This window comes from Labeo rohita, chromosome 24 (genome assembly GCF_022985175.1).
Source record: "Labeo rohita strain BAU-BD-2019 chromosome 24, IGBB_LRoh.1.0, whole genome shotgun sequence".
Taxonomy (NCBI): Eukaryota; Metazoa; Chordata; class Actinopteri; order Cypriniformes; family Cyprinidae; genus Labeo; species Labeo rohita.
Genome location: NC_066892.1, coordinates 19,719,137 through 19,741,647, shown reverse-complemented (window position 1 = coordinate 19,741,647; position 22,511 = coordinate 19,719,137). Strand labels below are relative to the sequence as shown.

Genomic DNA, 22,511 nt, shown 5'->3' with positions numbered 1-22,511 from the left:
AAATGAATGATCAAAGTCATGAGTTTGAATCAATCGGAGCGGTTCCAGCATAAATTACTCAATTTATTTGGTTCGTCTATTCCTATTTTCGCATCTTCAGCCATGTTTACACGACACTGTCAAAACTACTACTTGCTTAGCTCAATTGTCTTCGGACATTAACTGAAATAAGCAAAAAGGATGTTTTTTGAATTGCGTGAAAAAAAAAAAAAAGTGCTTATTGACAAAATTAAACATTTATATACATTTCCGATACCTCATCAGGAATATTGCTATTTTCAGGGGATTTACAGGCCTTAAATTTAAAAAAGTCAAATTCAAGTACTCTAAGCACCTTATTCTTAAACAAATTCTGGATGTGTTTAACATTCATGGCATATGGCAGAAATGCCAGAACATGCGTAACAGAAATACAGAAATGACAATGAACAATTCATAGAAATATATTTCTTTCACTGCCAGGGCAATTCAAAGCTTCACACTCAAATATTAAGCCAGAATTTCATGGAATATTCAATACAGATGGGAAAGCAGATGATTCATTGAGACATACAGAAAAAACAATAAATGAAAAAGACAAAGTAAAACAAAGTAAAAGTGACAAGAAGCGTAAGTGAACAATAAATTAAGAGAAAACAGTCTCAACGTCTCTGCTGCAGTACGGAAAGCTGAGAGCATACTCAGCTAACTGAATCAGCCCACTTCTAATATAATAAAAAAATCTATTATCAATCGGCTGGCTTTCACAAGAGTGGAAGGCCTTGTGAAAGGGGATACTTAGGATAAGAGATCCCATGCTATGATTGAGTGACAGCCATGGTCATTTTGTTTCTCTGTTCATCAGGAAGTGACATTACCGCACTCTCAAATTCCTGGGCGTGCTGCTGTGCTAGACCTCTGAGCAGCATGAGAAGGGTGTTTTGTGTTTCTAAAAAGAATAAATATACGTGAATATAAAAATTATCATTATTTGTAAAATAAAACAAAAATATATCAGTCAAATAAACACTTTCTCACCATTATCAACATCCTTCATGCCCAACAGATGAGCAGCAGCAGCTATTATTGGCTTGAGATGATTAACAACCTGGAGTGAGAAATAAAACAGTGGTAGGACTGATAGGACACAATTCAATAAAGAGTTGAGAGCTGAGCATGCTGGGAGTGAAAATGAGCTTGTACCAGCACAGGCTTGTGCGAGTAGAGGAAGGTCAGGCAGCTGTAGATGGTTTTGTTCTCCTCCATGTCCTCCTTTAGAGGAAGACGAGCCACCAAAGCTGGAAACACCTGGGGGAAAACGGAAAAAATACCCGATATATCAACCATCGTTAATAAATGCAGTGTACTTTTTATAATACAGATAGTAAAGGCTCTGATATACTTCATATGAAATTGAAGAATGAACTGGTGTGACCAGAAAGTCAGATGCTTTATTAACTGCTGTTTTCCTCACTGCTGTCATTTTTACTGTGTGTTTATTTTGTTATTGAGATGCAACCGTGCAGCACAGTACAACACTGCTCTGCTATTTTAAACTTCTTTTTACCCCTAAGCGATGAACATACAAATAATGTGAGTATATTGGTCCTTAAAGGAATAGTTCACCCAAAAATGAAAATTTGCTGAAAATGTACACACACCCTCAGGCCATTCAAGACTTGGAGATTGTTTCTTCATTACTTAACTTCATCAAATTCAACAAATTATCCTCTGCAATGAATGGGTGCTGTCAAAATGAGAGGTAAAACAGATGATAAAAACAATCACAATAATCCAAGTAACTAACATATAGAAGCCAGTTTCCACCACTGAATACAAAAAAAAAAAAAAAAAAAAAAAAAAAAAAAAAACGCTATTGCGACATTTTGTCCCCATCCATATGGAGACACATTTAGCTGTATTTGTAAAATAGCCATATTGGCATTCAGTGGGTTTGTTTGAATGCAGATATAAACAACGCTGTGTTTACAGGAGATATATATATATATATATATATATATATGTGAATAGGGAAAGCTCTGGCTTTGTGTGGACAGGCCCTTTATCTCTCAATTCTGACTTTTTTTTCCTCATAATTATGTGATACAAACTCTCAATTTTGATATTTTTCTCAGAATTGTAAGCTATAAACTCACAATTCTGACTTTTTCACAATTGCGAGAAATAAAGTCAGAATTGCAAGATATAAACTCACCATTCTTTTTTTCTCATAATTGTGATACTCTCAATTTTGACATTTTTCTCAGAATCCTGATATAAACCCGCAAATGCGAGAAATTAAGTCAGAATTGCGTGATATAAACTTAAAGGAGAAGTCCACTTCCAGAACAACAATTTACAAATAATTTACTCAACCCATTGTCATCCAAGATGTTCATGTCTTTCTGTCTTCAGTCGTGAAGAAATTATGGTTTTTGAGGAAAGCATTTCAGCATTTTTTTTCTTTTTCATATAAAGGAGTTCAATTGTTCCCCTGATTCTGAACTTCTAAAATGTAGTTTAAATGCAGCTTCAAAGGGCTCTAAACGATCCCAGCCGAGTCTTATCTAGTGAAATGATCTGTCTTTTTTTTTTTTTTTTTAGAAAAATTTGTATACTTATTAAGCACAAAAGCAAGGCTCTCGGATGCACGTCCACGGGTCATTCTTGAACGATTCGTTCATTTTGAACGAATCATTAATGTGACTCACGAAGAACGAGTCGTCTCGGGGAGTGATTCGTTCAGTCGTGCATGAGCAACATCCTCTTGGGTTCTGTACTGGAATTTGTTCACCTGTTTCGAGTCTTCGGGTTTTGAGTCGTTCGTTCATCTTATGCGGCTTTTGGCTTATGGGGATTTTGCTAAAATTAACAAAATGACTCAACAAAAGATTTGTTCATTTTGCTGAACGGGACTCAAAGGTCCAAGTCGGTAAAATGATCCGACCTTCCCACCACTACTACGAATCACATTCAAGTTCATCGTCTGTGTACTCCGGGTAAAAAAAGGTAGAGTATGGTAAAAAACCCCATCTTACTTTCTCCTACAACTTCAGAATCGTCCGATCATTGTACGTTTTTGTTTGTATACAGCGTTTGTCTTACTTGCACTTTCTTAGTCTTTGCGCGTTCGCTTTGTAAAACTGGGTCTGTAGTTCCGCCTAAGTTCAGCGTGACCTTTCGACATGATTCAATAGTACGTAGCGTCGTGAATGTGCATGCCAGAACCTGTGCTACACAAGCTTTTGTGCTTAAAAAGCATACACATTTTTATTTTCCGAAAAACTACATTTTTTACAAAACTACATTTTGGAAGTTCAAAATCGGGGGCACAATTGTAGTCCATTATATGAAGAAAAATCCTGAAATGTTTTCCTCAAAAACCATAATTTCTTTACGACTGAAGACAGAAAGACATAACATCTTGGATGACAAGGGGTTGAGTAAATTATTTGTAAATTGTTGTTCTGGAAGTGGACTTCTCCTTTAACTCACAATTGGTGTTATAAAGTCAGAATTCTGAGAGGAGGGAAAAAAAAAAAAAAAAAACATTTGTCAGTTCATATCTTGCATTTCTGATTTTTCATGCCTCATATATCTCGCAATTTTGACTTTATTGCGAGAAAAAAAAAGTCAGAATTGTAAGATTAAAAATTCACAATTAGAATTAAAGTTGTCCAAATGAAGTTCTTCAAAATTTAGTTTTTATATATTTGCGGTAGGAAATTAAAAAATATCTTCATGGAACATGATCTTTAAATAATATCCTATTGATTTTTGGCATAAAAGAAAAATCGATTGTTTTGACCCATACAATGTATTGTTGGCTATTGCTACAAATATACCCGTGCTACTTATGACTGGTTCTGTGGTCCAGGGTCACATATGTGAGTGAATTTTGATGTGAGAGGTAAACAGGGGATGGACTTTTTCACTAGAGGAAGAGTTATTATGGATTTTGGTCAGAAGCAAGGGTTTAATGTTAATGTGTCAAAAATCATAGATTTGTTTCCTACAAACATGGAGCTTTTCACTTCACAAAACACTAATTTAGTTGTGGAGTCATGTTGTTCAGATTCTGATGGCACCCATTCACTGCAGAGGCTCCATTAGTGAGCAAGTGATGTAATGCTACATTTCTCAAAGCTGTTCTTATGAAGAAACAAACCCATCTACATATTGGATGGCCTGAGAGTGGGTACATTTTCATCTAATTTTCTTTTTTTGCTCAACTATTCTTCAAAGATAAAAACAGAAGTAACCTGCTCGAGTGGAACCCCCGATGTGGCTCATGATCATCCTGCACAGGGCAGCACAGAGGTTGTCAATCACCCTTAGGTCAGATTCTTTAGAAAGTAGGTTGGAGAAGAGAGAAAGCATCATTGGGTAATCACTGAAGCACAGCGGTTAAGGTTCACAGTGTCAAGGAGATCAGAGAACATGTTCACATGCACAGGGATCTATGAAGGATACGAGGCAATGATGGGTCCAGCGGCCTGTGCGAGAACTCCCAGTGCAAACACACTGTTATTGCGCACCTCTGCATCACTGTCCTTCACTCCGGCCACAAGCACCGGCAGCAGCCGATTGGACAGCCGGCCAGCAACCACCCTACCTCCAGCCACACCTGCCAATGAGTGCAGTGTTTCTCCAATCGTACCAATGGAGAAGGAGCGGTCTGCCTCCGTGCATGAGGATTTCTAAAAGGCAGCAGAGAGTAATTATTGGAAATGCTTTTTTAATTATTTTACCAAAATAAGAGAGCATACAAAATGCATGTTGTTTTTTTATTTCGTACTGAACTGAAGAAGATATTTTGAAATTATAAAAATTACCCATTTCAAAAGTTTACATACACTTGATTCTTAATACTGTATTGTTACCTGAATGGTTTCTTTTTTTTGTTGTTGTTTTTTTGTTTTTTGTTTAGTGATAGTTGTTCATGAGTCCCTTTATTTGTCCTGAACAGTTAAACTGCCTGCTGTTCTTCAGAAATTCTTCAGCTCCCACAAATTCTTTGGTTTTTCAGAATCTTATGCATATTTGAACCCTTTCCAACAATGTCTGCATGATTTTGAAATCCATCTTTTCACACTGAGGAAAACTGAGGAATTCATATTCAACTATTACAGAAGGTTCAAACGCTCACTGATGCTCCAGAGGGAAAAACGATGCATTAAGAGCCGGGGGTGTAAACTTTTGAACTGAATGAGGATGTGTACATTTTTTTCTTATTTTGCCTAAATATCATAATTTTTTTGTTTTGTCCTGCCCTTCAAAAGCCCAGAGGACAAAATAAGTTAAATTTACCCTGATCTTCAAATTCAAAATGTTTGACTCTTAATGCATCTATTTTCTTTCTGGAGCATCAGTGAGCGTTTGAACCTTCTGTAAAAATGAACAAATCTTTTTTTCCCCCGTCATTTCGCATATAAAATTTAATTAAAATGTCCTTCTGGAGTTTTCCTCAGGGCCCTGAAAAAAGGATCTCAAAATCACAGTCATTGTTGGAAAGGGTTCAAAAACACAAAAAGGCTGAAAATAAATAAATAAAAAAATCTAAGAATCTGTGGGAACTTTAGTATTTTTCTGTAGAACAGTGGGCAGTTCAGGACAAACAAGGGACTCATGAACAACTATCACTAAACAAAAAAAAAAAAAAAAACAGCTGTGGATCATTCAGGTAACAAAACAGTATTGAAAATCAAGTATATGTAAACTTCTGAACAGGGTCATTTTTTATAAATTTAACTATTTTCTCTTGTGGACTATATGTAAACGCTTTTTGTATGATCCTTCTTATTTTGGTAAAATAATTAACATTCTGCAGATTCTGCAAGGTGTATGTAAACTTTTGATTTCAACTGTATGTGTTACAATACACCCTTCATCAGTGAACACTGAATGAGAGAATAAGAGACTCACAGTTTTGCTCATGATGAGGGGCAGCAAGTCATTGAGGTGAGGGTAGAAAGTTTCAGCTGGTACAGCTGAGGCTAAAACAGGAATCCCTTCACCAGCAAACTCCTGCAGCATGGCATCAAACTCCGCCTGAGACACAAACGCCCAATTATTCCACTCAGTCACAGTTACTTTTTAGGTTAATTGTGTCATTGCTGACAGTGAACTGTGACTAAATCATAAAAACTGTGAAATCATCTTAAAACACCTGCTGCTCGTCATCGTCTGCTTCATCCCCACCTACATCCTGACACACGGTCTGAGCGAGACAGAAAGAGAAAATAAGATCACAAGCATAAGAAACAACCATCCACCCCCTTATGACTGCAGACTTATGTAACACCTAGAAGAAGTGAGAATAAGCTGCTGCTTGAATTCATTTGATTACTTAACACCAATTTTCTTGACACAGCATAAGCCTTGTGCTTGGCTTAAAAGGATTTTGAAGGATAACTGTGTGCAGTCTTTAAAGGGACAGTTCACCTTTAAATTCTTCTTTTGAACATGGATTATATTTTAAAGAATTTAGGTAACCAAATAGTTGGTGGAATCCACTGACTTCCATTGTAAGGAAAAAATGTTTAGACGCCCACATTTTTCAAAATAGCTTTTTAGTCAAAACATATGAGTAAGTAAATGATGGCGAAACTTCCATTTTTGGGTAAACCATCCCTTTAAACTGCTTTTACACCCTTTGCCTATTATTTTTTGGTTTTTACAATACAAAATGACTTTAAATTATTTAAAAATGATGTTTTCTCAGCCAGACTAAAACTTTACAACGAAGTTACAGCTTTGTATGGTGTTATATCTGCTCAATTTTAGGGCTTGATACTAAAACGGGTCTTAAAATGAAATCCTGACCTTTTTCTTTAGTACATCTTTGATGGTGTTACTTATTTCGGCCAGTATCCCTGGAGCCTTCAGCGCCTCCCCTGGCAGGATTTGATGACAGCATTCATGGACTCCAGTATGGCCATCACCACTTGTCTCTCACGGTCCTGTCTCACCGCCTCCAGAAAACAAGGCAAAACTACCTGCAACAGCTTATGCAGAGCTGGAGAGATATAAAAAGAGATAGGCAAGAGTTGATCAAAGGATTCAGGGTAATTAAAAACCACAAGTCCTTTAACCTTCACACTGATTGCAGCTCATTTAACTAAAGAAGTGGGTGGAAAGGAAACGATAAGGAGTGAATGAATGAATGACAAGGGCCGTGAGGCATCAATGAAAGCAGAGTTAAAAGTTAATTTTCTTGTCAAATGAAGCTCTTAATTCTTTCTGGGAGACGTCAATAATGAGACAGAGAATAGATAAAAGGAAGCAGAGAGAGTGATGCGAATATAAAAGAGAGTGTATGGAAAAATCAGACATATGCAGTTCTAGAGGTGAGTGGTTTGAGCAAAATCTTGTAATGGTAACAGTACGTTCATAACAAAATAGTTATTTTGTTCTGGAATTTCAACTCATGTTTCTTAAATTAAAAATAAGCATTACCATATGGTTATGCAAACAGTCTAGTAAATCCATCTCATTTGATTTTTTTCTTCTTTTTAGAACTTAATTGACAAACCATAACATATTTAATTCCAATGATAGTCAAGCAATATATCTGAAATATTTTACATATATGTTCACTTCCAGAAAAAAAAAAATTTACTTGTCATCCAAGATGTTCATGTCTTTCTTTCTTCAGTCGTAGAGAAATTATGTTTCTTGAGGAAAACATTCCAGAATTTTTCTCTATATAGTGGACTTCTATAGTTTGAATTTCCAAAATGCAGCTTCAAAGGGCTCTAAATGATCCCAGCCGAGGAAGAAGGGTCTTATATAGTGAACTGATCAGTTATTTTCTAATAAAATGCCCATCTCATTTTCTCCTCCAACTTCAAAATCATCCTACATCGCTGCAGAAGTACCGACCCAGTGTTTACAAAGTGAACGTGCAAAGATGATCAAATGCCCTTTACAAAAAAACAAAACAAAAAAAAAAAAAAAAGGTAAAACAGTGAGTAAGATGATTTTGAAGTTGGAGGAGAAAATGAGATGGGCGTTTTTTCGACATACCCTAACTGTATTGACCCGGATTACACAGAGTTCGCATTCACATCACAGAATAGACAAGATGAGCGTTTGAGATTAAAAAGTATATACATCGTAACTTTTTTTTGGAAAATGACCAATCGTTTCGCTAGGTAAGACACTTCTTCCTCGGCTGGGATCATTTAGAGCCCTTTGAAGCTGCATTTAAACTGCATTTTGGAAGTTTGAACTCGTGCGCACCATTCTCCACTATATGGAGAAAAATTCTGGAATGTTTTCCTCAAGAAACAATTTCTTTACTACTGAAGAATGAAAGACACAAACATCTTGGATGACAAAGGGAGTCAGTAAATTATCTGTAAATTTTTGTTCTGGAAGTGGAGTTCTCCTTTAATGAAGAAATTGTAAAAACTGTATTTTTTCAAATACATTATCTGTTAGTAAAGTTATACTAGACATGGTTCATTAAAAGGAAAATACCAGTACTCACACTTATTTAAATAATAAATAATAATTCATATTATAGAATTCTTGAAATTAGAACATTATCATTATTGTTCAGAAGTTTGGGGTTGGTAACATGTTTGTTTGTAAAACTAAGCTGCACTATATATACATATATATACACACACACACCTTTGAACAGTATTGTATAACTTAATTATAAAAAACATGATTTTTTTTTTTTTTTTTTTTTACAGTTTTGTAGTTAAGTAATGGCTCGTTTCGTACAGTATGGTATGCAATTATTTCCATTTGAGTTGTCAGAAGTTTTGAATGTGAACATTGATTGGTTAACCAGAACCATCACTTGTGCATGCTACAAGGGGATAAAGAGTCTCCTTCACTCATTCCATTATGCTGTTTATGCGTGTTGGACTTATTTACATCAGAGTCCGCAAAAACAAAAAAAACAAAATCAGTGTATTTTATAATTTTATATTTTCTCACAGACTTGTCTGTTCTTGTGGACTTGTGAAACGGTCTCAGACCTGTGGTTTATTTATAAAGATAGTGCCCATTTAAAAATAGACTTTTTTGAAAATTGCCAATTTCAGAGATGTGAGCTCCAGGCTATCAGTGGGCGCTCAGTGCTCACGTAACCTGCCTAGAGCAGCCTTAGCTCGGCTAGACCTTCATTTGCCGCTGGCTCTGATGTCTCTGTGGTGATTAAATATGAGATACAATTTGTTTTGGGTATATCTAACAGGCAATCATTGGTCTCATGAATCTATTATTTGCTCCTGATCATATCATTTTGGCTGAGCACAAAGTTATGTTTAACTTTATATATTTATTTTAAACTTCACTGTAGTACAGCACTGACTTTGTAGCATATTTTTGAATTGTTTTCTTTTGTCTTTATTTCCTCTTATATAAGCCTCTTATACTTTGTACTTACACTTTTATAATGGCTATTACTGTTCATTAAAACTGACATTTAACAAAGAGGCAGAGTTGTGCTTTATGTCAATATTGAAAAACGGCTATTGTCGTGCTTTATCGTTGATTGCTAGCTTCCGACATGCACCATGCCTATTAAGTAAGGGTACTGTTGGCGGTGGAAATTCAAGATGAAACAGGGCGTTCTGTCCCGAATCGTACCATACTGTACTGTACTGACTCATACCGCTTGGTGAAATTAATTGACCTAATTTCTAAATCACAATTATTTATGAAAATTCCTGAAAAGTAACATTTCTAGCTTGCGTTCTAAATCGATTAAGCTAATAATACTGGATGTGCAACAGTTGCAAAGTGAAGTGCAAACTATAGTTGCTGACTCGTTCTTATCATCACACAGTATGCTGTCATACACCCAGACCTATTGTGTACAGATAGTGTGAATGTACCCTGGTGGTTGGCCTCCGTTGGGTTTTCTTTCCACACTTTGTGCTGAGCTCGGCAGAACTGGCCCATGGCACCAAAGGCAGCTCTCCTCACATCCTCATGTGGGAACTGATGGTTGCATATTCACAAAAGAGCACAAGCACCAGTAACACATCATCAGCATTATACAAAAGCATTAATGAAACCACACATAGAAACAGTCACTCACATCACGGAGCTCATACACCTGCTGGAAGCTGGATTCTAGGAAGGGCTGGAACGCCACTCTGAGAGACAGAAAAATAAGACAAACATTTAGTTTACTGCACATATTAGTCAGTTCATTAAAGGATTAGCTCACTTCAGAATTAAAATTTCCTTGTAAGTTACTCATCCCTACATCATCCAAGATCTTCATGTCTTTCTTTCTTCAGCTGAAAGGAAATTAATGTTTTTGAGGAAAACATTCCAGGATTTTTCTCCATATAGTGGACTTTAATGGGGATCAGCAGGTTGAAGGTCCAAATTGGAGTTTCAGTGCAGCTTCAAAGGGCTCTACACAATCCCAGCCGAGGTATAAGGGTCTTATCTAGCGAAACGATCAGTCATATTCTAAAAAAATTTAAATGTATGTACTTTTTAACCACAAATGCTCATCATGCACTAGCTCTGCGTCCACGACTTTATGCATTACGTAATCATATTGGAAAGGTCATGCATAACACAGAAGTACCGACTCAGTGTTTACAAAGCGAACGACCTTTACAAAAAAGGGTAAAACAATGATGTTGGACAATTTTGAAGTTGGAGGAGAAAATGAGCCCTTTGAAACTGCAATTTGGACCTTCAACCTGTTGATCCCTATTAAAGTCCACTATATGGTGAAAAATCCTGGAATGTTTTCCTCAAAAACCACTATTTTTTTTTGACTGAAGAAAGAAAGACGTGAACATCTTGGATGACATAGGGGTGAGTAAATTATCAGGAAATTTTATTTCAGAAATGAACTAATCCTTTAATTTATGTCTGTCTTTTCTGGAAAAATAACTAAGGTGACACAAGTTGGGGGGAAAAATAATAATGAATATCGTCAAAAACAACCAACCCAACATTATATCCTGCACAAAAATACACAGTTATGGAAGTGGATCTTTGTTGTAAACACTTTCTTTAATGCAGTCAAATCAGCCAAAGAAACTGAGTATAATACTTCCGTTAAAAAATTTGGGGTTGGTAAGATTTTTGTTTTTGGAAAAAAAAATATCTTACGCTCACCAAGGCTGCATTTAAATACAGTTAACATTATTAACATTGTGAAATATTACTATGACTTAAAACAGTTTTTCCATTTTAATACATCTTCAATTGTAATTTATTCCTGTGATGAATTTTCTTTGGCACTACAGCGAATCTACACCCAACACAAGCCTCTAGTTTGTAAATGCAAATGTGTGAGTGTTTGTGCAATATGTAAAACATGCCTCATTACCCTGTGTTGAAGGCGATTTCACCCAAAGCATCACAAGCATCTTCTTTCTCATCTATGTATGCATTTTCCACACTGAATCTGTGAGAATGGACAGAATCCTGATTAGTGCTCTTACATAAGAGAAAACTAAAGAGACGGATGAAAGAGAGAGACAGATCCATACCCTGCAACATCTCTGTCATCAACTTCAGTCTCTCCCTCTTCATCCAAAACAGCATCGCCCTCTTCACCTTCATCATCAGCATCATCATCATCCAGGAGCACAAACTGTTTATCTTCGTCCAAATGTGCCTGTGAAGTAGACAAGAATATTATAATATGTGTACTGTTTGCTGGTGTACAGATGATATGAGAAAAAGGTCCTCACTGACCGTCACACCCTCTGTGGATCTGAGTGACAGCAGCATCACAGTGGTGATGGGAGTGAGGTGAGCAGCCAGACAGTCAGGACTCACTTCAGATACAGCAGAGAATAAGCTATACCTGGAAAAAGTGAGCAATCGGTTTAAAATTCAGCCTCAATATTTAAAAACTTTACATGCATCAGTATGCAGATAAGCTGTTTTCTATATAGGTAATGTGGGGAGAGACCAAAACTTGAGATTTAAATAAAAAGATTTAATATTTAAATGAAATATTAAAACCAGTAACGGGAGGATTTAAAAAAAAAAAAATTAAAAAACAATAAAAAGTAATACGAGTAATCTGACCAAAATGGTATCATAATATAAACTTGAAATCTGCTTTAAAAAAATAAATAAAACTAGTAATAATAAATCATCAAAATAATTGGTCACTAATGTCATAATTTAATTAAACTAAAAATAATTAAAACTTAGGAATTACAATAAAAATAACTAAATAATTAAGTGTTATAAATAAGTAAATAAATAAAAAAGTAATAAATAAATAAATAAAACTTACATAAAATATATACATTACCAGTCAAACGTATTTTAACGTTTAATTTTTAAAGTCTCTTCTGCTCACCAAGCATTTATTTGATCCAAAGTACATAAAAACAGTAATATTTTGAAATATTTTTTCTATTTTAAAGAATTACTTTTTATGTGAATATATTTTAAAATGTAATTTATTCCTGTTATTTCAAAGCTGAATTTTTAGCATCATTACTCCCGTCACATGATCCTTCAGAAATCATTCTAATATTCTGATTTGCTGCTCAAAAATATATTATTATTATTATTATTATTATTATTATTGTTGATGAAAAAAGCTGAGTACATTTTTTTTCAGGTTTCTTTGATGAATAGAGAGTTCAGAAGAACAGCATTTATCTGAAATAGAAATCTTTGTAATTATATTGTATTATAAATGTATTTATCATCATTTAACAAGTAAAAAGTAAAAAAAAAAAAAATAATTAATTTCTATAATTTATTTCCCCAAAAAATTAAGGACTCCAAGATTTTGAATGGTATAGTGTATAATGTTACAAAAGCTTTTATTTTAGATAAATGCTGATCTTTGGATCATTCTATTCATCAATGAATCCTTAAAAAAAAAAAAAAAAAAAAATGTACTCAACTGTTTTATATATTGATAATAATAACAAAAAATGTTTATTGAAAGTAATTACTTTATAGAAAGTAATTACTTTAAATAGTAAAAAATATTTCACAATATTACTGCTTTTGCTGTATTTTAAATCAAATAAATGCAGGCTTGGTAAGCAGAAGAAAAAATGTGATGTTTTTTTCTTTTAAATCTTGACTGGTAGTGAATTATATATATATATATATATATATATATATACATATACATACACACATACACTACCGTTCAAAAGTTTGGGGTCAGTACATTTTTATTGTTTTTTTTTTTTTTTTTTTATTAAGAAATTAATACTTTTATTCACCAAGGATGTATTAAGTTAATAATTAAAAGTTTATTAAAAGTTAATAATTTTAATTTACATTTACATTGTTTACATAATTTACATTGTTATAAAATATTTATATTTTGAATAAACACTGTACTTTTTAAACTTGTTATTCATGAAAGAATCCTGGGAAAAAAAAAAAAAAAAAAAAAAAAAAAAAAAAATCACAGGTTCCAAAAAATATTTGGCAGCACAACTGTTGATATTATCCAACATTGATCATTCTAATAATAAATCTGCATATTAGAATGATTTCTGAAGGATCATGTGACACTTAAGACTGGAGTAACAGCTGATAAAAATTCAGCTTTTCATCACAGGAATAAATTCTATTTTAAAGTATGTTAAAATAAAAAACATTATTTTATATTGTAAAAACATTTTGCAATATTACTGTTTTTTTTCTATATTTTTAATCAAATAAATGCAGCCTTGATGAGCATAAGAGACTTCTTTAAAGACTATTACAAGTCTTACTGACCCCAAACTTTTGAACGGTAGTGTATATATATATTCTCCTCCGAAAATACAAATAAAAATAACTAAAAATACCAAACATAAAAAATAAACAATTATGACATGAAATCATACATTAAAAACAAATTAAAACTAAAAAAAAAAAAAAAAAATGAGAGCAAACAAATATGGAAGTAAATAAATATTATTACATTTGAGGTTGGTCCATCAAACATGCATGTGCGAACTAGAGCTGCTTTACAAAAAAAGGCTTTTAACTGAAAAGCAGGACTTTGTGTTGATTTTTTTCATGACTTTCTATAAATGGCCAGTTTTCCCTCCTTTATTACTGTCTCTGCATATAAGTATATATGTTAGGTCATACGTGCAGCGCCGTAGGTCAGGATCATCCACTGCATCAGTGAGGTTTAAACCTAACTGCACACACTCCGCTGCCAACGGACTAAACACTTCCTTCCCAACAGTACGGGCGAGCACAGAAAGTGTGTCTATAAGAGAGATCCAGAGAAAGACAAGTGATTTGATTAGGTTAGGCTGCGTGCCTCCTTATGCATGACGAATGATTAAGTGTGGAACGATGTTGGATCATTGCTTTTACCTAGCGCCTGTGTCTGCAGAGCCCTCATCTCCTCTCTTGTGTCTGTCAGGAACCCCTTCAGACTTTCAATAATTGGAGGAAAGTAAGGCACTAGCATCTCCTTGGCTGCATTAGCTGATGAAGAGAGAGAGATCTTGTAAGTCTGAGCATAACTATAACATTAGAAAATGCTGTTAATAGAAGGAGGATGTTACCGATTGCTCCAATTGCACTGACAGCAAGCTCTTTGAGCTTAAGGTTTTCCGCATTGTTAAGGGCTGACAACATAGTTTCCATTAGAGTGGGCAGATAGGGCTCAATTTCTTGACCTGGTCATGAGGAAAGTGCTCTGTTATTTTATTATCACTATTGTATTACTATACAATACATACAATATACCATTTAATTTTGTTAAGGTTTAATAATTTTGTTGTTTTTGACTTTTTCTCTAAAAATTAAATATCTACAACAACAGTAACAATAATACTATAAAATACTATAAATAATAAATATTTTACACAAACAAAAAACTAAAAATCAATCAATCCTATTATACTGAAAAAGCATTAGGTTTATCATAAAAAGGTACAAAGGTGCACATTAATTGTGTTTTCATTCTAACCCAAGTTCTCCAAGAAGTTCTCCAAGGCATAGAAGGCCTTTGTCATGTGTCCGATCTTGGTTTGATTCACTGCAGACAAGTATCCATGCAACAACGGCATCAGCTCAGCATGGAATTTACTGACATCTGGCTATAAAAGACAAATCAACCAATTTTAAACTCAAATCAAGCTAATGAATAATCATTAAAGACATTGAGAAAGAAGTCTTGATATGTCAGTCTAACCTGCAGGTGTTCAGAAAACTGTCCGAGGGCAAAGAGCGCTGCACTGCGGACCACCTGGTTATTGTCCGACAGACTGCGACAAACTGTTTGCAGCATGGATGACAACATCCTAACACAAATACACAAAGATAAAGCATTGAGCGGGCTGTTCTTCAGAAAAATCTATCAGGTCCCGTAAATTCTTTGGTTTTTCAGCTTTTTTGTTCATTTGAACCCTTTCCAACAATGTCTGTATGATTTTATGATTTTGAGATCCTTTCACACCGAGGACATCTGAGAGACTCATATGTATGTTCTGATGCTCCAGAAGGAAAAAAAAAAAAAAAAAAAAAAAAAAAAGATACATTAAGAGCTGGGGGGGTGAAAACTTTTTGAATTTGAAGATCAGGGTAAATTTTTACTTATTTAGTCTTCTGGGAAACATGTAATTATCTTCTGTAGCTTCTGAAGGGCAGTACTAAATTAAAAAAAAAATATATATATATATATGATATTTTGGCAAACAAAGAAAAATGTACACATCTTCATTCTTAATGCAGCGTTTTTTCTTTCTGAAGCATCAATGAGCATTTGAGTCCCTCAGATGGATCTCAAAATCATACAGTCATTGTTGAAAAAGGGTTCAAATACACAAAAATGCTGGAAAACCAAAGAATTTGTAGGACCTTAATGGCTTTTTCTGAAGAACAGCAGGCAGTTTAACTGTTCAGGATAAACAGGGGACTCATGAACAACTATCACTAAACAAAAAGATTTTTCAGATTTTGCTAGGTTTATGTAAACTTATGATTTCAGCTGTATGTATAATTGTAGAGTAAAGCCTACTTGGTGCGGATGTGATCTGCACAGCCCTCAGCCAGCACTGCCACACACATAAGACCTCCCTTACGCTCATACGGGTTCTCACTTGACAAACAAGCCTGAGTGAAAGGCATCTGCAGGACACAAAAACAGAGATTTTAATAGGATCACTCTTCCACAGGAATGTTTTAGTCTACTTTTCCTACTTACAAGTTTTACAGTAAGTGTTGATTACTTACCAGCTGGTTGAAGAGTTTTTCGGGTGGCATATGAAGAGCCATGGTGTCAATGACCTGCAGGGGAACACATATGATATTATATATTAGATTGAGAGAGGGTGAGATGGGTACAGGGAGAATGAGTGAAAGAAATGAAGCATGCAAAGAGACCAACCTGAACAGCAAAGTGCTTGGGATTCTCACTGTCGCCCTCAGTATCGTTTTCTTCATCCTCTGGGTCCTCTTCTCCAGGAGGGGGCGCTGCACTCAAGATTGGAAACACTACTTGCAGGATCGGCTGTAGGAGTTTATGCTTTAATACAGTCTTTAGAAGATAAAAAAAAAAAAACAAGTGTTTATTAGTAGCAATAATTTAAATTATCTTGTGTATAGAAATTACATAGTCTCAGATGGCATGCCTACCCCCCACAGTTAGACAAAAATGGTAAGTCCTGAATCTCCAGATCTAATCTAACTGGTTAATTTTAGGCAGCTTTGAAAGGCAGACAGGTTTTTATGATAAAATAAAAAAAAGACAAAAAAGACAAATAAAAAAAAACTAAAATAAAATAAAACAAAAGCTAAAATTTCAAAACAAATTCAATTACTTTGACAAATGTTTCACAGTACGACCATGCAAGTTTTATTTTTAAAACTGTTTTGCACTTCTTTGTACTAAAGTAGCCCTTAATGGATGAGTAATAATTTAAATTTTAAAATTAAGAAATAACCATATGCATTAAAACAAATAAAAATGTAATATACTGACATACTTATGATATTATAATGCATATAATTTAATATATTAATTATAAAATGTATTCATTTTTAAATGGTTAATACAAAATAATTGACAATTAAAATCAATTACTAAATTCTAAAATAATTGTAGATCTAATCACACTTATTTATTTTACGCAACCTAAAGGTACACAGGTTTTTTTTTAAATGCAAAATAAAGAAAACACTACAAATTAAAAACAAACAAATAAATAAATAATTCCCTGAATTTTTTTAATACCAAATCATTTATTTAGAAAAATGTTTTACATATTAACATGCAAATTTCACTAATACCATTTTGTGCTTTAGACTGAAAAGAAAAGGCAAGAAAAGAGAGTTACCTTGCTTTTAAGTCTGATGAGAACAGCGATACATGACAGAGCCTTCACGCGAATAGAATCACTAAGGGAGACGTCTGCACTGATCTAGAAGAAACAAAATAAACTTTATTACGCAATAACTTCAAATCAACATAATATTAAGATGTGTAAACAAACCTCCAGGCAAAACCGGACAATCTCGGCAATGTGTGGGACAACAATGGACACCTCGCTTTCCATCAGCTCATCAAAAACTTCCATCGCCTCACTGGCTTGGTCCTTAAAAGAACAAAAACCAAACACTAGCACTTATGAGATAAAAAGGAAAGATTGAAGGATGGTCATAAAGACTCATACAGGCAAATAGATCAATCAAGCGCTGCAACTCTCACAGTGTTTAGCACATCATTGAGGAACATAATGAAAACCATGATTGGAGCATTAGCATATGAACACAGCAAAACTGTATCAAAGTGCACTCACCTGGTCTGCCTGAATGAGGTGTTTAAGAGCAACGAGCAGTTTGGGGATCAGAGATCGCATCAGGTTCTGAAAGAGAGAAAAACAACATTTTAAACAGGATGGCTGTGGAATCAAACATTAAATCTTTTATCCAAGTACCAATTACTGTCAGAAGAAGCAGAACAGACCATCTCCTCTGTGCCGGTGTAGGCCGTGATGGCGGTAAGAGTGAGAATACAGTAGTAGAGAGCAGTGGGATTGTTTAGGTCTTGGAGAACAGTCCCAAACAGCTGGAGAAGTTGCTTGTAGTGGGGCTTGAAAGGCTCCGGGTTTGATCCCACCACTTTGCTAAGCAACAAAAGACCCACCTAAACAGAATTTAAAGTAAATATGTGAAAACAAACAGTGTAATACTAAAAAAAAGATAAAATCATCTCCAACATATGCTCATTAAATTTAAAAACAAAATCACAAGGACTTTTTTATTCTTATTATTTTAAAGCACTTCTTTATAGATTATTAACAATTTTGTTCTAATAATTATAGCTATATACATTAATATATATAAAACTATAATATACTAATACATTTATTACAGTATAATTTAATATATTTCACTGCCATTTGATATATTCATATATTTATTATAAATGTATTCATTTTAAATTTGTAATAAATTTAAATGAATTTACAACTAAATTATAAAGTATAAATAAATATTCATTATAAATAAATTATTAATACATTTATTGGAATCTCTTCAGTCATCAACAAAAGTACCACATATGTGGATATGGCACCATGATATTCTTTGAAGTACTATGTAAAAACCATGGTAATGATCGGATACCATTAATATCCCTTGGCAGTGGAACAGTTCTTTTTTTTAGACAAATTAACAGGGGTTACCTGTCTATCCTGTGGGTTATTGCTTTTAGTAGACTGGTTTAATAGGGCAAGAAGTGCAGGCCAGCGGTCTGGAGTCTCATGTTTTACCAGGACGGCGCTTAGCTGAGATAGAGAATGGCGAACTGTGTGCCTGAGAAATGGAAATAAAAGAAAAAAAAGAAAAAACCTTAAGTAAAATACCATGCCATAGTTTATTAGCAGTGTTGGGGAAAGATACTTTTAAAAGTAATGCGTTACAATATTGCGTTACTCCCCCCAAAAAGTAACTAATTACATTACTTAGTTACTTTTTTATGAAAAGCAATGTGTTTTTTTTATGGAAAGCAATGCGTTACATTTTAAATCTGGGCGAGGCTTGTTTTTAATATAAAAGTTCTATTTTGGCAAATGTAAAAGCCTTTTCATACCAAAATGACATGAATAGAACTCTGTAAGAAATTCACATCTGTACAGTAGAATGCAGGAGCAGGAAGTTCAACACTCAAAAAAAAAAAAAAAAAAAAAAAAAAAAGCAGCACAATGTTAGTTTATGTAATAAAATTGATTTTGCTTTAGTATGGTTGATTTGGATCATCGAAATGTCAGCAGCAAAGACACTGATTAATAAAATTGGAGTAAATACATAAATGATATTTGAGTTATTTAATACATTTAATTATTGCATCATATTCTGAGTTTGCATTTCACTGTTTTTATTCATTTTAAGGAATACTCAATCTTTTTTTTTGTTGCCGAGTTAGATAAATTAATGCATGGAATTAATCACATTTAGTCTAGAATTACAGGAGCCATCATGTTTGCACCATGTACACAACACCTCTGCACTTATTTCAGATTTCTCTCAACACTGGGACAGGAGACTTGACAGTCATTAAATGAGAAAACTATTTAACTGGCGTCGCTTATTTGAAAATTGCAAATGTGGTCATCATTCAGTATCAGTTATGTTATTACTGGCACAGCCAGACTTACTCTGTTTCTTGTTGTAAAGCCTGCAGCACCACTGCTTTCAGACTGAGGGGCGGGATAAAAACAAGTGATCATAAATTAGCAAATGTACAGCAGGAAAATAGATTCAATTGTCTTATCATTTGCTTTAAGTCCCAAACCTTTCTCTGTGGTCTGGACTGATTTTCTTCCAGTGTTTTCTGACTCTCATCCTAAGCATCACTGCAGCCGACTGACGGACCTGTTACAAGAATAAAAGGCTTTAAAATATAAGACTATGAAAACTAACATAAAGCCTAAAAATGAATGAGTACCTGTGGGTTCTGGGATCCAGTCATAACCGCACATAAAGCAGGGATGATAGCTGGATCTTTAAATGCCTGTTTCAGCTCAGCTGTGGCCTGATAAAAGCAATTACATTTATTACATTTTTTAATGGGCGTATAAGTTATGAAAATACAATAAAACAAATACTCAACCCAAAAGCTCCATGAACAAGGTCAATCAACAAGGCCAGAATATAAAACACACGTATTATTTACTTTTTTACAGTTATAAACAGAAAACGCCCTCTTACTTAAACAATCAATATTAAATGCATCAAATGACAGTTTCATGTGAATATTTACCTGCTGAATAACAGCATTGTCCGGTTCTGTCAGACGCGCCAGGATGCGTTCGAGCTCTTCAGACATGATTTTCACCGTTTAATGTTAAACCGTTATTTATTCAAAATTATCAAATAAACTACACCGGTCAGAAGCACCTAAGCTGATGACAGGCAACTGACAAACTGACAGTATTTAGACACGATTTGGATCAGATGAAACTTATAAGAATATCAGATATAGATATCGGTCTAATATAAATAATCTATCATGTAAAAATATTATTCATATGCACGGTCTCATGCGCGAACTTCCTAAAGTTACCACGCGGGATGGAAGGAGAAAACGCCGCATGAGTTGGACGTTAAAGGGACCACAGCCCAAATAAAAAAGAACACGTGGTGCAGAGAGACGATATGAGCATTATCATAACAACAGCGCCAGCTGTGGTTATGGAGGTCGAAATTCACTGTGCACAAGCTCGTGAAAACAAGATAAGCCATATGAAACTGTCTGTGTGTTGGTCAAGCAGTAAAGTCTCTAAAGCTGTTCGTATTTTGTTTCTGTTTGTATTAACGTGGATCATGTTGAGGCAGATGCTTTCTAGAGAAGATGAAGTGCTAATGGGCTATTTGCATTTGAATCTGCATTAAAAAGAGAAGATCTGCAGATGACAAACATCTATTACCATAATTGCAAATCAAAACTGCACTACAGAAATACAGGTCTGTAATGATTGTGCTTCTGTTTTTTTTAAAACAACAAAAATAAGGCAAGACTTGCTTTTGCATGAAATGAGCCAATAATTGCTACAATTAAAGAGATAGATAGATAGATAGATAGATAGATAGATAGATAGATAGATAGATAGATAGACTGTTCATAAAGATTACATTTCAATAAAGTATTGCAAATCAGCAATAATAACAACAATAATCATAGCAAATAAATAAATAAATTAGTGATGTGCAACGATTAATCACTTCCAAAATAAATGTTTTTGTTTACATAATATAGCTGTGTGTGTACTGTATGTATATATATATATATATATATATATATATATATATAATTTTTTTATATTTACCTGTATTTATATGTATATATTTTGTTGATATAATTAATATTATACGTAAATCTATTTAATTTATAAACATAACATATTTATCTTAAATATATCCATGCATGTGTGTGTATTTATATATACATAATAAATATACACAGTACATACATATATATTATATAAACAAAAAATGTTTATTTTCACAATTAATCGTTACATAGCACTAAAATAAATAAATAAATACATTTTAATTAAAAGATATTTTTACCTTTACATTTTATAAAGCTGATATTTCCTCTGACTTGGTAGTAAACAAGTGCAAAAGGCAAATGTATTGCTGCCACCACCTCCCCACCCATTCACACCTCTTCCCCATATAAACAGATCTGTGGGCTCTCCAATCACTCCATGATTATCTCATATTTTCACCTCATACAAAAATATTTCCATTCTAATGCAGTAGACAGGGTGGACTACAAACACACCTATTCAGGTGGTAATTTTAAGCCAAACCTGCTTAAGGCATTCAAACAGTCCTGCCAGTAAATGCCTATAGGAGTGATACATTCCATAGGCCACAAACATTTTCAAAGCTGAAAGCTTTGGATTGTCACACTTAAGTTGTTCTGAAACTTGTTTTATAGGATTAATCATGCTAATCTAAAGAAATGATGGTGAGTTTATAATTCCCCTGAAAGAAACAGTGGTAAACATTTTAAAACAGACAATAGATTAGAGAGATAAAAAAGGATCTGCACTAATGTTTAAAAATGTAGCCTATTTTAGGTTTAAAATGCTAAGAATAATCTAAAATAAGATGCATGATCACATCATGGGTTAAATAAAATTACACTGTGCACATATAATCACATATAATTATTACAAATAATTTTCATGCACTGTTTTTATGTGTCTAACTGAGTGACAGGCTAAATATCGATATTTATGTATGTATATATATATATATATATATATTCTCTTTTTTATATTTTTTTAGTTAAAACAGAAAATATAAACTAAAAACGTTTAAGACATAAAAGTTGTGAGTAAAGTTTTAAAACGTTTCATTTTCTTTAAAATAATATATTTTTTATTTTATTTTTGGCGTCATTTTCTTGATAAAAATATGCAGGCAAAAATATAAAACTTGAAACGCTACATAAACATATGCAAATATAATATGTGGGAGTGTATCTGGTCCAGGTAAGTGTGTAATGAGGGTGTGGTTGCCGCCTCTCAGAAGTCGCACCTGATTGGTCCGAGCATCTCGTCTCAGTCCCGCTCCACCCACGC

At 33.9% G+C, this 22,511-nt stretch overlaps 1 protein-coding gene across 1 annotated transcript; it reads right to left on the bottom strand.

Annotated features, from left to right (window-relative positions):
• Nucleotides 1–85: 85 nt before the first annotated feature.
• ipo4 (importin 4) lies at nt 86–20,534 on the bottom strand. Its single transcript, XM_051098743.1, is given in 32 exon segments — nt 86–928; nt 1,018–1,087; nt 1,183–1,287; nt 4,242–4,260; nt 4,262–4,372; nt 4,453–4,679; nt 5,905–6,030; nt 6,149–6,199; nt 6,805–6,875; nt 6,878–6,997; nt 9,837–9,942; nt 10,043–10,100; nt 11,303–11,380; nt 11,466–11,593; nt 11,674–11,785; nt 14,047–14,170; nt 14,281–14,394; nt 14,475–14,588; nt 14,882–15,011; nt 15,107–15,215; nt 15,932–16,041; nt 16,147–16,200; nt 16,301–16,450; nt 17,250–17,333; nt 17,406–17,507; nt 17,712–17,777; nt 17,879–18,058; nt 18,600–18,729; nt 19,572–19,613; nt 19,709–19,788; nt 19,862–19,948; nt 20,177–20,534. Coding segments are annotated over 32 exon segments (3,255 nt in total). The 5' UTR covers nt 20,243–20,534; the 3' UTR covers nt 86–797.
• Between the last annotated feature and the right edge of the window lie 1,977 nt (nt 20,535–22,511).